The sequence below is a fragment of the Rhipicephalus microplus genome, chromosome X, assembly GCF_043290135.1.
Source record: "Rhipicephalus microplus isolate Deutch F79 chromosome X, USDA_Rmic, whole genome shotgun sequence".
In the NCBI taxonomy this organism is placed as follows: Eukaryota; Metazoa; Arthropoda; class Arachnida; order Ixodida; family Ixodidae; genus Rhipicephalus; species Rhipicephalus microplus.
Genome location: NC_134710.1, coordinates 250294685 through 250308761, shown reverse-complemented (window position 1 = coordinate 250308761; position 14077 = coordinate 250294685). Strand labels below are relative to the sequence as shown.

The 14077-nt window shown below is 46.2% G+C and overlaps 1 protein-coding gene across 4 annotated transcripts in view; it reads left to right on the top strand.

The window, feature by feature from the left end:
• The window catches only part of poe (E3 ubiquitin-protein ligase-like protein poe), a 567105-nt gene that overhangs the window by 493399 nt on the left and 59629 nt on the right, over nucleotides 1-14077 (top strand). For all 4 annotated transcript variants that reach the window (XM_075878938.1, XM_075878937.1, XM_075878939.1 and 1 more), the window contains one exon: nucleotides 7891-8181. In XM_075878938.1, the coding sequence (XP_075735053.1) occupies nucleotides 7891-8181 (291 nt within the window). The remainder of the gene's footprint in view (nucleotides 1-7890; nucleotides 8182-14077) is intronic.

Here is a 14077-nt window from a genome sequence, read left to right as displayed (position 1 = left end):
GTATTTCGGTCTCCCCGCAAGGGCGTCTGCGCAGGCAGGCGTTTGGTGTGTAGCGACACCACGGACCCGAGCTAACAAGGGGGTTTTAACCCCCTCCCACGCCTAGCCGTGTGTGGCTTCGCCATGTCGGGGGAAAAGGGGATCCTGGGGGTTAAGCCAATGCTGGGTGATTGGACCTTTAAGGCCCCCCAGCGGCGGCAACACACCCCTTCGGCCCCAGCTTCACGTAGACGGCACCCCTGGATTGACCCGCCCCGGGAGAATCGGCAGTCCCCTTTTCCTGTCTCCCCCTCACATCTTCGTCTTTTCTCTTACTTTAAATCTTCCCTGTCCTCTACTCTCTTCCATTGACTTCCGTGTTTCCTGGCGGTAAGGGTTAACCCTGTGTGGCTATCCTACCTTAGATACACCATATTAGGTTATAGTGGTGGCGTACAGCTGGCGTCTGCAGGGCCTGTACTTACAGACCCTGCAGCGTCCCCTTGTAGGACTCCATGGTGGGTGGCTGGCGCCGCTGCCGAAAATGAAACATTTACATATGGCTAGTTTCTTTTCCCCACTCGCTGATCGCCCTCAGAAAAGAGGGCGCACAGATGAAGTCTTCCCGTTTTTTGGTCACCAGTGAGTATCTTTTCCCCGTTTCCTTGTTATCCACGCTGACACACCCAGCAAACCAGTGCTAACACTTTCACCTTTTCTAGTTTCGAAGTCTTTGATGGAAATGTTTCGCCCAGGATATAAAGCATCGAGAATGGCAAGTGGTGACCTCTTGTTAGAGCTCCGCGACCAGAAACAGTATGAGAGACTGCCTAATCTAGTGAACTTTGAAGATACCAATTTAATAGTAACCCCACACCGAACCATAAACACTACCCGTGGCGTTGTTTCAGATGATGACCTGTTAGGGCTGAAGGAGGCTGAACTCCTGGAGGGTTTCAGTGAACAGAATGTCATCAACATGAAATGAATTAGGATGAGGCAAGATGGCAAAGATGTCCAGACTAAGCACCTGATAATTACTTTCAATTCAAGTGTACTGCCCGACTCCATCGAGGCTGGGTACATCAGGCTTCGAGTGAGGCTATATATACCAAACCCTCTTAGTTTCAAATACCAGCAGTTCGGCCACAGTTCACAGAACTGCCGAGGCTGCCTAACTTGCGCGAAATGCAGTGCTGAAGAACACACATCTGATGCCTCTGAAAACTCTCTTCATTGTGCGAACTGTAATGGGGAGCATGCCGCATACTCACGGTCATGCCCATGCTGGAAAAAACAAAAGGAAATTGTCACAATTAAAGTAAAACAAAACATTTCATTTAAGGAGGCATGTAGGCAGGTGTCCTACCTACCAGAAACCAGCTTTGCCGAAGTGGCGCGTCAGGGGGCAGCGCCACAACGGCCTCCAGCGGCTGTATGGCACACGCGTAGTGAGCCGGCGATGCGTCATCCGCCCCCTCGGCGGTTGCAGCCAGTGCTGCTCCACCATCCAAGAAGGACCCACCAACCTCCGGAATGGGGGCCACGAAGTTCTCGTCTTTTGAGGCGAGGCCCTCACAACAAATGCAGCGCTCGCAAGAGCGCGTGTCCAGCGCCCCGCACGAGGCAATGGACACAACACCGAGCGTGAGGGCGCAGCCAGCGCCTAAGGATCGACGCGACTCCGTCGACCGATCTAAAAAAGAAAAATCTCGTGTCATGGCTCCTGGAAAGGGCCCGTGAGCTAATTTTCTATCCTTGAGCACACAGCACAAAACACATCTAAAATGGACACACAGATCTTACAGTGGAATATGAGAGGACTTCTCCACAACCTCGATGATATTAGAGAACTTAAAAAACATACTCCAAAGGTGCTGTGTGTTCAGAAAACACATCTCAAGCGGAAGACGGACTTGATGCCATCTTCCGCAAAGACCGTGACAACGCTGCCGCCTCTTCGGGCGGTGTCGCTATAATAGTTGATAAAGGTGTTGCCTGTAAGCAATTAAACGTCCGAACTTCTCTTGAGGCAGTTGCTGTCCAAGCAGTGATAATTGGGAAGCTACTAACAATTACTTCTATTTACATTCTTCCGCGCTATCAACTTTCGAAGACACAATTTCAAAGCTTCATTGATGAACTTCCTCCGCCATATATAGTCGGTGATCTAAACGCACATAATCCCCTATGGGGCGTATCCCGTTTAGACCCGCGAGGACGCCTAATGGAACACGTTCTGTTTTTGTCAGGTGCATGTTTACTGAACAAAAAAAGAACCAACATATTATAGCACTACAAACAACACATACTTTTTTATAGACCTTAGTATTGTTTCGAGTACACTAATTCCATATCTGGAGTGGTCCGTTCTCAAGAACCCCTTTGGGAGTGCCCACTTCCCGATTATGTTGAAGTTAACAAAAGAAGATACATGCTCACCTGACTTTCCTCGTTGGAACACCAAGTCAGCCCCACCGCGCGGCTCTTGTGGCTAAGGTACTCGGCTGCTGACCCGCAGGTCACGGGTTCGAATCCCGGCTGCAGCGGCTGCATTTCCGATGGAGGCGTAAATGTTGTAGGCTCGTGTGCTCAGATTTGGGTGCACGTTAAAGAACCCCAGGTGGTCGAAATTTCCGGAGCCCTTCACTACGGCGTTTCTCATAATCATATGGTGGTTTCGGGACGTTAAACACCACATATCAATCAATCAATCATTACCTAACAGGTTTTATTATTGACACTGCAGTGAAATGTATTAAGCAAACCAACGAAATGACTAATAAGCACTGCATCTCATGGTGGAACGACGATTGTCGAAAAGCGCACAATAGTCAAAATAAAGCTTGGAGATTACTCCGAAATTACCGAACAGCTGAAAACCTCGTCAATTTCAAACAGGTCAAGTCACAAGCCAGAAGAACATGTCGTCTTGCAAAGAAAGAAAGTTGGAATAGGTACATCTCTGGTATAAATTCTTACACCGGCGAAACGAAGGTTTGGAATAGGGTAAACAAGTTAATGGGTTGGGAGTCACACCCCCTACCCTTGTTAAGTAGCCAAGGTGAGAGCCTGGAGGAGCAGGCAGTCTGCCTAGGCGAACACTTTGAACATGTCTCAAGTGCATCACACTATACAGAAACGTTCTTAAGATTAAAAGAACTCAAAGAGTGGCTGCCCCTTAAATGTAAACGTCCATGCAGTGAGGCTTACAACTGCCCATTTACATTAGCTGAACTTAAGGCATCTCTTAAGTGCTGCAACAACTCGGCGCCAGGTGGTGATCGTATAATGTATGAAATGATCAAGTACCTTCACCCCGAAGCACTAAAAACACTCCTAACCCTCTTCAATACCATATGGGAAGCTGGGTATATTCCATTGTCATGGAAAGAAGCAATAGTCATCCCAGTGCTTAAACAAGGCAAAGACCCGTCCTTGGCCGCCAGCTACTGTCCAATAGCGTTAACAAGCTGTCTATGCAAACTATATGAGAAAATGTTAAACCGGCGCTTAATCCACTTTCTAGAAAGTAACAGTATACTAGACCCCCTTCAGTGTGGTTTCAGAGAGGGGAGGTCGACAATAGGCACGCTTGTTCACATAGAGACATACATCAGAGATGCATTTATTCATAGGCAGTTTGTACTTTCGGTATTCCTAGACTTGGAGAAAGCGTATGATACCACATGGGGATTCGGGATTCTACGCGATCTTGCCGCCTTGGGCATCCATGGGAACATGTTAAACACAATTGAAAGTTATCTGTCTAACCGAACCTTTCGCGTAAAAGTGGGAAATGCTTTCTCTAGATCATTTACCCAAGAGACACAGGTGTTCCGCAAGGGGACGTGCTTAGTTGCACACTCTTTCTTGTAAAAATGAACTCCCTGCAGTCAGTAATTCCAAGCACGATGTTTTATTCCATGTATGTTGATGATGTGCTGATGAGTTTCAAATCATGCAATATGTCATCTGCGAACAACAAGTACAGCTTGGAATGAATAAATTCTCTAAATGGGCGGATGAGAATGGTTTTAAAATAAACACCCAGAAAAGTAGTTGCGTACTTTTCTCCAACAAACGAGGGGTAATGCCACTACCAAATGTTGCGATCAAGGGAGACCAACTCTCTGTGAGCAGTGAGCATAAACTCCTGGGAACCACTTAAGATTCTAAGCTCATGTTTATTCCTCATATTAAATATGTAAAAATGAAATGTCTGTAAGCGATGAACGTCCTAAAGCTCCTATCACGTACAACATGGGGTAATGATCAAAAGTGCCTCTTGAAGTTGTACAAAAGTCTTGTCTGGTCGTGCCTTGATTATGCCTCTATAATTTATCACTCCGCAACACCAAGTGCATTAAAAATTCTAGACCCCGTTCATCATCTGGGTATCCAACTTGCAACCGGTGCTTTCAGGACAATTTTTTTTGTAATGTCATTCTAACTGTCCAGATTCTTAATGCTGTTAACATACAGAACCAGCGAAAAACGGGGAACGGGCTTCGAGGCTTTTTTATAATTTGCCGGCACCTGTGTTAGAAGCTCTGCTACGGATTTATGAGCACCTTTATGAGGATTGCAAAACATGTGCACCATGTTTGTTGCTTTTTGAAGAAGCTGTGTGTTTTCAGTTTTTTTTTTTTTCCATTTTTATCAAAAAAGTAAATTTACCACTGTTCAATTTTGAGGTCTGAATATCTCTGCAGCTAGGGCAGGTAGAACAATTATTTTTGCAATGCAAACCTGTATGTGTGTAGAATGCAAGTATGGGAGCATACTTTAGAGCACAAGCCTTTTATATAATTACTCATCAGAATTGTAACACAATTCCAACTGCTTTTGAAAATGGATAGTTCATTTTGCTGAAAATGGATAGTTCATTTTTTTTTTCCCTTACGATCGCTTTTAACTTTGCTAATAACCTACCGGGAAACTTCTAACTCATACAGTGCAAATCCCTAATTGTAGACCTGTCGCCGCTCAGGTTTCATCAGGACAGGAGTAATAGTACCGGAACTATTTCGTGACCAAAATTAAGCCTAATCACTAAAAAGATTAATTTGGTAACATCACCTCACAAACGAATTTAAATTTTGTCCGCTTAATATATTAATAAACAGCACCCCATAGGCTAATCGGAGACCCAACTCCGTACTCTCTATACCCTTAACTAAGGGGGTAATCGGCAGAAATCTTATTTCATTAAAATAGCCAGTAAAGCCTAAAAACAAAAAAAAAACTTGCATACTTTCAATCTGTAGTCATTAGTCTATGTTGGTATATCGTAAATATCACTTTTAGTTAAGCATTTTTTTTCTATGGCGGCCTTAAACAGTAGGGGGCGAACTTAAGTTATTTCAGGAACTAGATAGGAAAACTAATAAATATTTGAAATCGGCAGAAAAAGTTTCATAATTCTGTGCAGTTTCATCAAGATCACTAAAAAAAGTAAGGAAATGTCTAGGACCAGTCTGCCCCCTTAACATGTGCACCATGACCACGGACTTTGCGAGCAGCCGCCGTGTAGTAGTTTGTTGTAGTAAACATTGTGTCAAAAGAAAAATGCTGGCTATGACATCATAACTTGTTGCAGCATGGTCACGTGAGGGAAGTAGGGGGTCACGAAGGGTCAGATTTGCAATTGTTGCTAGCACGAGGGAGTCCGTTGCTCATGCGAACATTAAAATTAATTTAAAATGCCTTCCAAGCTATATTCGCTGTTTATATTTTGCCTATGATATACGCATGTTCATGCCTCGCCGCGGTGGTCTAGTGGCTAAGGTACTCGGCTGCTGACCCGCAGGTTGTGGGATCGAATCCCGCGTGCAGGGGCTGCATTTTCGATGGAGGCGAAAATGCTGTAGGCCTATGTGCTCAGATTTGGGTGCACGTTAAAGAACCCCAGGTGGTCGAAATTTTCGGAGCTATCCACTGCGGCGTCTCACATAATCATATGGTGGTTTTTGGGACGTTAAACCCCACATATCAATCAATACGCATGTTCATGGAAATCGATCCTGCATGTTATCTCGGCCACAAAATTCGTGTCGGTACCCTTAAAGGGGGTCCTGCAACAATTTTTGAGCATGGTCAGAAAATGCGCCGACCTGTAGTAGAGGCTCCAGTGAACACGCGAGCCAAATATCATAGCGCAGCATGCAACCTAGAATTCACAATAAATTATCAGTCTCCTAAAATCGCTTTCTCTTCTCTCAAGAAATGACGGAAGACGCCCAAAATTGCATGTAGAAGGCCATCTATCAGTCATTAGTTGACTTGAACATGGCACACTCGGTCATTACAGGGATCGCCACGGGACTCCGCGACTTGTCTGGGTGTGTGCGCGCGATTGCATAGAAAAAGCCGCATATTCAAAAAAAAAAAGTGCTCAAGGTTAAGAGGTGCACGTGACATTATTTCTTTGCCCGTGCCATCCCTCCCTACTTAGCTTTCAGTGCTTTCACGGGTACGAGAGAAGAGAGAACACGATTGCAGCGAGCGCCAATTCTTTGTAACTCCGCTTGTACTGGATGGATTCTTAAAAATTTTGTGACCTTGAATTCGTGAGGCAATAAGCTCTTTAAGTGAATTCATTCCATGGTTACTTGAAAAAGGCCCCTTAAGATTGTTGGACATTTGCTTCTCTCCATGCTTGCCTCTCTCCAAGGCTCATGTATATTTACAGCCAAATGTTTACTTTGTTCAGAATTATGCTGTGGCGAACAAGCCTGACCAACTAAGCGTGCTAAGGTTTTCACCTGTGCATTTGTCAGACTTAATCAATTACAAAAAAAAAATTGATGGTTCGATTTGGAGATTCATAGAACAATTAATACAGGGAACTCTGGTACTTAGTAGTCTACAAGTACTAATGTTGTCGAGGTGTAGTATTGTTGCTTTCAACTTTCTTTCTCATAGAGGTATTGGAGTCAGTGTGCAGGGCTGCAACGATTGTGCCAATTTCTTATTTTTGAACCAAGCTGAGCCAAAACTTTGAAAGTTGTTGAAATTATGCCACAGTGTTGAAATTCCCAACCAGCCTCATCATTTTTTCGGGTGCACTAGTGTCGAAAAAACACAAAGGCTTCATTTGCCACATGCAGTTTAGACGTTATCATTCAATACATTCAAGATGCATAGACCCTAACCGCCACCATGATAGAAAAGAAAAAAACAGGGCAGTGGTTCTCAAATTTTCTCGTCTTGTTCCATCGCATGCAAAACACTTTTTTAAGCCACTTTCGCCGCATTACATAGGTACCTTGCAATGAAGCATACTAAGATCGGAGAGAGGTTAATAATACTAGCTGTCATGGGATGCAGCGCATTTTGTTCCTTAATCTTTGCTTTGTTGTTATGAGTACTAGTATGATTGCCGATGCCTAAAAAATTACTGAAACCTCGTAGCTGTGCAGGATGTTTCTGCCACCCTGAGAAACAAGTAGACACAAGCGTATGCCTGTTTTTTTGTTTTTTACGTCGTGTCCACTTAGCCCTGCTTTACAAATCTCCAGAATTTCGAGGTCACTATGCTAGCAGGTTCATATTAACATATGCAGCACCATACACTTCTTTTATTGAAATAGCAGTGTTAACGTGTGCTGCGCATGTATTAGCTGGTGTTGAATGACTAGTACATATATTTTTATCTTTTGTCAAAGTATTTTTTATTAGTTATGCTGCCCCGAGAAAGCTATTTTGTCTGTTGCACCCCTGAGTCTCCCATAATTCAACACTATTCTTTCCCATTTATGTACATTATGGCATATACCAATGTTCTTAAAGTGAACCAGCTTGCTTGCCTTATAAATGGGCTTCATTTTTTATGGGTGTTGCTTAACTGCATTTAAATGGTCTTTCAACTAAACATGGGATGCCTGTATGGTGAATTTGTTTGTACAGGAAGTCTACCGCAAAGTCTGGTGTCCTGAGAATGGAGAGTCGGAGGCTATGCGAGTAGTGTACCGTATGCGAGGGCTGTTGGGAGATGCAACGGAAGAATTTGTGGAATCTCTTGAAGCAAAGGCTGGTGGTCCTCAGGTGGATGAGGAGCATGTGTACAGGCTGGCACGTGTCATGGGCATTTGCGGTGGCCTTGAGGCCATGCTCGAGCGCCTTGCTGCCATTGATGACCTATCACGGGGCCGGCCATTGCTCACTGTTCTCCTCAAGCTATTTGGCCTCTGTGTAAAGGTAACTATTTATTGCATGTGAATTGTGGCAGTGATGAATAACTAGTACTATTATGTTGACTTTTACTATCGCTGTGGAGCGGTTTACTATTTTTGGCAAAAAGATTTGACTTAAGCACAGTGTAAAACCAGTAAAATACATGTGGTTGCATTGACTCAATCCACCGTTTTGTTACCTACTGCTTGCACTTTTTATATAATTTTGTTAAAGTTTCAAGTTAAGATCACAGTTAACATCGAATCAGTTTGCTTACTTCCTTTTTCTCGTGTATGAAAAGGGCAAGCGCTTGTTGGCTGCTGAATTGGGACGACTTGATTTCCCATCAACACCTCATATTGAACAACAGGGAACCTATTCCCACACGTGTTGTGATGAGACTTTGCTAGTGAGATTTTCCAACATTACCGTAAAAATAATGAAGCCAAGGAAGGCATATCGGACAATATTCAAAGTTTTTGAGGATAAATGGAGAAGAATTGAAAGGGCCCCAAAAAATGATCTGCATAACAATGGAAGCTTGAGCGAGTTGATGCGTTCATCTAGGTTAATACACAGGGCACACAAAATCACGACGAAAAAAGACTGGCACTGACTTGCAACTAAAATTTGTTTGGGAAAAACAAGCATATATTTTGAGGAACCGGTTTACTCAGCCAGGCTCGAGCTAAATCACACTGGTGATGATATTTACAGATGATGAAGGTGTACTGGTGATGATGATATCTAAAGAGAATGAAGAGTCATTTGCTTGTCGCGCTCACACTATTTAGCCCGCGCGGTTAAAGCAGCCGCATGGTCGCTTGACAGTATTATGAAATGAATCGCGCGTAAGGCTTTAAACGAGATACGTGCACTATCTCTGTTCCGCGGCAACGATGATCAGGATTAGCGCTAAGAGTAGAAACGCAGTAATCGACAGATGTCTGTTCGACCACCGTGTACGGCCCAATGAAGCGACTGATGAATTTGTCGCATAATCCGGGGACGCGTAGTGGAGTCCATAGAAGAACTTCGTCACCAGAGGAAAAACTCGCAACACGGCGAGACGAGTCATAAGCGAGATTTTCAAGTGTCTTGAGAGAGGCCTGTGTTAACACGGGCCTGGTGACGGCAGTGTGTGAGACGAGATAAAAATTCTTCAGAGAAAGGAGCCGTCGAGGGTGCAGGGGCCGGAAGGAAAAAGAAATCCAGAGCGAAAGTTGGCAAGCGACCATTGACGAGAAAAAAAAATGGAGAAAAGCCGGTAGTGCATTGAGCAGCCGTATTATAGGCGAATGTCATGAAGGGTAGAATTGCATCCCAGTTCGTGTGGTTGGGGTGAATGTACATGGCGATCCGATAGGGTCCGATGAAACCGTTCAGTCAATCCGTTGGTCTGCGAGTGTTAGCTAGAAGGGGTTTTGTGAACAGTGTTCGAGGCACACAAAACTTGCTCGACAATGGAAGAGAGAAAGACTTTGCTACGACCACTCAGGAGAATGCATGGAGCTCCATGACACAAAAGGTTATGGCGAAGAAAGCAATCGTGCCACCCCAGGGGCAGTCCCAGATGGTATAGAAGCTGTTTCTGCGTAGCAGGGAAGGTGGTCGACGGCCGTGACAATCCAGCGATTCCTATTGGATGATATAGGAAGAGGGCCATACTAGTAGATTCCAACGACTTCAAAAGGCGAGGCAGGACAAGGAAGAGGTTGCATTAAGCCAGCCGGAGAAGTTGTCGGTCGTTTTCACCATTGGCAATGGACACGAGGCAAGGTACTTAGCGACGGCTGAAGAGAGGCCAGGCCAGAAACAATGACTTCGTATTTTGTCGTCTTGTGATAGCCTGGATAAGCGGCGGTTGGATCATCATGAAAGGCTTCCAGAACTTCACGTTGCAGAGAACGTGGGATGACGGGTACCCACTTGTTGCCATCGATGTGGTAAATATAGCGGTGTAAAGCACTGCCGACAAGCTTAAATTGTTTAAGTTGACGAGGGAGTCTGGTGTTTGGAGGAGTAGTAGAGCCGGTCAAGCGGTCAACAATAATGCGGCAGTATGGGTCGACACGTTGTTGTGAAACAAGGACGGATAGGGTAGCAGGTGATGAACTTAGCGCTGCGATTGGAGAGGTGCTGTCGTTTTGGAGTATCGATGGTGAGTGGCCTCCGCTGGGCAAAGTACAGCGTTATAGAGCATCAGCATCTTGATGCTTCTTCCCAGATCTGTAGGCGACATCGCAATCGTACTCCAGCAAGCGAAGCACCCAGCGACCGAGGCGACCCGATAAGTTTTTCAGCGATGAAAGCCAGCATAGGGTGTTATGGTCGGTAACGACGATAAAATGATGGTCGTGAAGATATGGTCGGAATTTTTGCACTGCCCAAACAACAGCAAGGCACTCCTGCTCGGTTATAGTGTAGTTCTTTTCCGCAGCGGTAAGAACACGACTTGCGTAAGCAACGACGCGTTCGCGTGAGTTTTTGTCACGCTGCAAAAGTACCGCACCTAGACCATGACTACTTGCGTCGGTGTGAAGGATCGTGGGTGCAGTGGAATCGAAGTGGCACAGTACCGGATCCGACGTGAGGACTTGCTTCAATGCCGTGAAAGCGCTTTCGCAGTCTTTGGACCAAACGAAGGGGACATTCCTTGCAAGGAGTTGATGGAGCGGAGACGCATGTTTCGCAAAGCCACGTATGAAGCGCCGGAAGTAAGAAAATAACCCAAGCAAGCTGCGCAGGTCCTTTTGACGCAGTGGACGAGGAAAATCGAGAACGGCGGCAAGCTTCTAGGGGTCCGGCCGAATTCCTTCTTTGCTGACGAGGTCGCCGAGAACCTTGATTGTCTTGCTAGCAAAGATACATTTCTTGGTGTTAAGCAGTAGACCGGCTTTTGCAAGGCATGTGAGAACTTCGTCAATACGTTGTAGATGCTGCGAGAACGTGGATGAAAACACTATGTCATAGAGATAGCACAGACACGTTTTCCATTTCGAACCACGCAGTACGCCGTCTATCATGCGTTTGAAGGTGGCGGGTGTATTACAAAGTCCAAAAGGCATCACATTAAACTCGTACAACCCATTTGGCGTTGAAAAAGCAGTCTTCTCTTTATCAGACTTCGACATTGGTATCTGCCAGTAGCCTGACCTAAGGTCGAGGCTAGAAAAATACTCTGTGCCCTGTAATGAATCCAGTGCATCGTCGATCCGAGGGAGAGTATAAACATCCTTGCGCGTTATTTTGTTTAGGGCACGGTAATCAACGCAGAAACGCACTGTTCATCTTTATTTTGAACAAGAACAACTGGGGATGACCAGGGACTCGAGGAAGGACGTATGATGTTGCGTCGTAGCATGTCTGAGACGTTTTTCTCAATGATCTTGCATTCTGCCTGAGACACGTGATATGGACGCTGATGTACAATACGAGAGCCGTCAGTCTGGATACTGTGAGTAGCGGTGGTAGTCATGCTGAGGGCGGGCGAGTTCACGTAAAATAGAGAACGGGGTCTATTCAACAGGGCGAGCAAATCTTCAGTTTGATCAGGGGTTAAGTTGGTGCTTATGGTTGCCAACACAGGTGTGGAAGAGGTATTGAATGGCAGGGATTGTGACTTTGGGACATCGTTGTGGTTGTTGTTCGGAAGAGTAACAATCGCAACAGGCTCACTGTCGACCGCGCAAGATACTGTTGAGCCACAGAGAAGCAGTACACACTCGGGCGTTTGATTTATGGCGGTTAGGTAGGTAGACCCATCGAAGAAGCGAATAAGCCCTGGTGTGATCACAATGCCCCTACGTAGGGTATGACCGTAAGGGAGAATTAGTACGTCACCATCCACAATGTCGGTGCAATCAACACTTATTTCTTCAATGTATGGCCGAAGTACATAATCTGACGTGGTGACAAGGCGGATGCGTCCATCGTGTTCAAACGAAGAAGAGTCAGTGGCATTTAGATGCGGGAGGCGCTGATTACAAGATATGAAAGCGGACGCAGAAGACAAGAAATCCCACCCCAGAATGAGAAAGTGGGTGCAGGGTGCACTCACGAAATACCACGAAAACTATGTGATGACAAATGCCTTCTATGCAGACACGAACGCTACACTGTGCAAGTGGACAAAGAAAAGCGTTGGTTGCTGCACGGAGATGTGGGCCACCATAAGGCGTGGTGGCTTTTCGAAGGCAGGAACGAAAATCAGCATGAATAATCAAAAATGGCAGTGCCATTGTCTACAAGAGCCTCAACGTGTACACCTTCTACAAACATTGCTATCAAATTCGATGGCCGCTATGCAGGAATTGTTAGCTGTCCGGTGGTGCAGTTTCCCCTCCTAAAACTGCATTGGGGAGTTTTCTGTGTGGGCGTTCGTGAAATGGGAGGCGGGCTGCAGAGGCGACACTGAACGGCGACCTGGCAAAGGCGACCTTCGGCGAGACGTACGGGAATTCCCAGGCATGGCAGTATGGTAAGTAGAGAACGGTGAACAGTAATAGGTCGATTGGGAGGGTGGTTGTAGGTAGTTCATAGTCGGACGGAAGCTTCGCTGTTCTTCGGGAACGTAGCCACGTTGCTTGTCTTGTTGGCGCCTTCAACAAAACCGAGCGATATGTCCTCGATAGCCGCACTAGTAACAGATTGGTCGAGGTGGGCGCTGAGGTGCGTAGTGAGGCGGTGCATGCACTGGCGGTGACAACGAAGCCACAGGCGTATTGTCTGCTGGTGTAGGCACAGAAACGGTGGATGCGGCAGAGAGCGCGGCAACTTCGGCGTACGTGCGCGTCTGGCGCACGCAGGGACCGTTGGAACACGTCGGACGCGATCTCTTGTTTAATCAGGTCTCGCAAGCTATCTTTTTCAGAAGGGAAAGTAACTTCCGCAGCGCAGGAATAGCAGCGCCCGTGAAGCTCTTTATGAACAATGTGGCGAATAAGCGCACACAAGTCGAGGGATGCAGGCAAACGAATGTCGGTGGCATCGTAGCAGAGGCGAAGAGACTGAAGCTCGTCAAGTCGCTTACAGATGGTTATCACTTCCTGGGTGGTGGCCGGATTTTGCGTGGCAAAAGCATAAAGGCGGCGGTGTTAATGCCTTTAATAATGTGACGTATTTGGTCATTCTCAGACATGGCGGTGTTGACGAGCTTGCACAGTTCAAGGACATCCTCAATATAAGAGGTGTAAGATTCACCCGGCATCTGTGTGCGTTCAGCGAACTTCTTCTTTGCTGCCTCAGTGCGAACTGTAGGGGCACCAAATATTTGACGAATTTGCTGCTCGAAAGTGTCCCAGTCGGGAAGATCCGGGTCGTGGTTCCAGAACCAAGTTTTGGCAACATCAAACAAGTAAAATGGGACGCTGCGCAACTTCTGTGGATTGTCCCACCTGTTCAAATCGCTGACGAGGTCGTAGTTCTTAATCCAGTATTCGACATCATTGCCTCGGAGACCGGAAAACACAGGTGGATCACGCAGGCGAATGTTGTTGGGCGGAGCAGGTGGCGGTGGCTGCAGTAGGACGGCAACGTTGGATGGGCCAGGGTTTTCTTGAGCCGCCATGGCTGGGGGATGTATGCGACGACCCGAGCGGAGCTCCAGTGAGAACGGGCGAGAGGACTTGAGGGAACGGAAAGCACCGTCCACCACTTGTGAGGAACTGGTTTATTCAGCCAGGCTTGAGCTAAATCACACTGGTGATGATATTTACAGATGATGAAGATGTACAGGTGATGATGATATCTAAAGAGAATGAAGAGTCATTCACTTGTCGTGCTCACAATATATACAGTAGAACCTCATTGTGCATTCCTGCTTAATACGATTTCCCGGCTCCTACGGTCGAAATTGCGAAAACTAGAAATGCCCCCGTAGAGCTATGTGTTAATACGTTGCACTTAATATGTTCCTGGA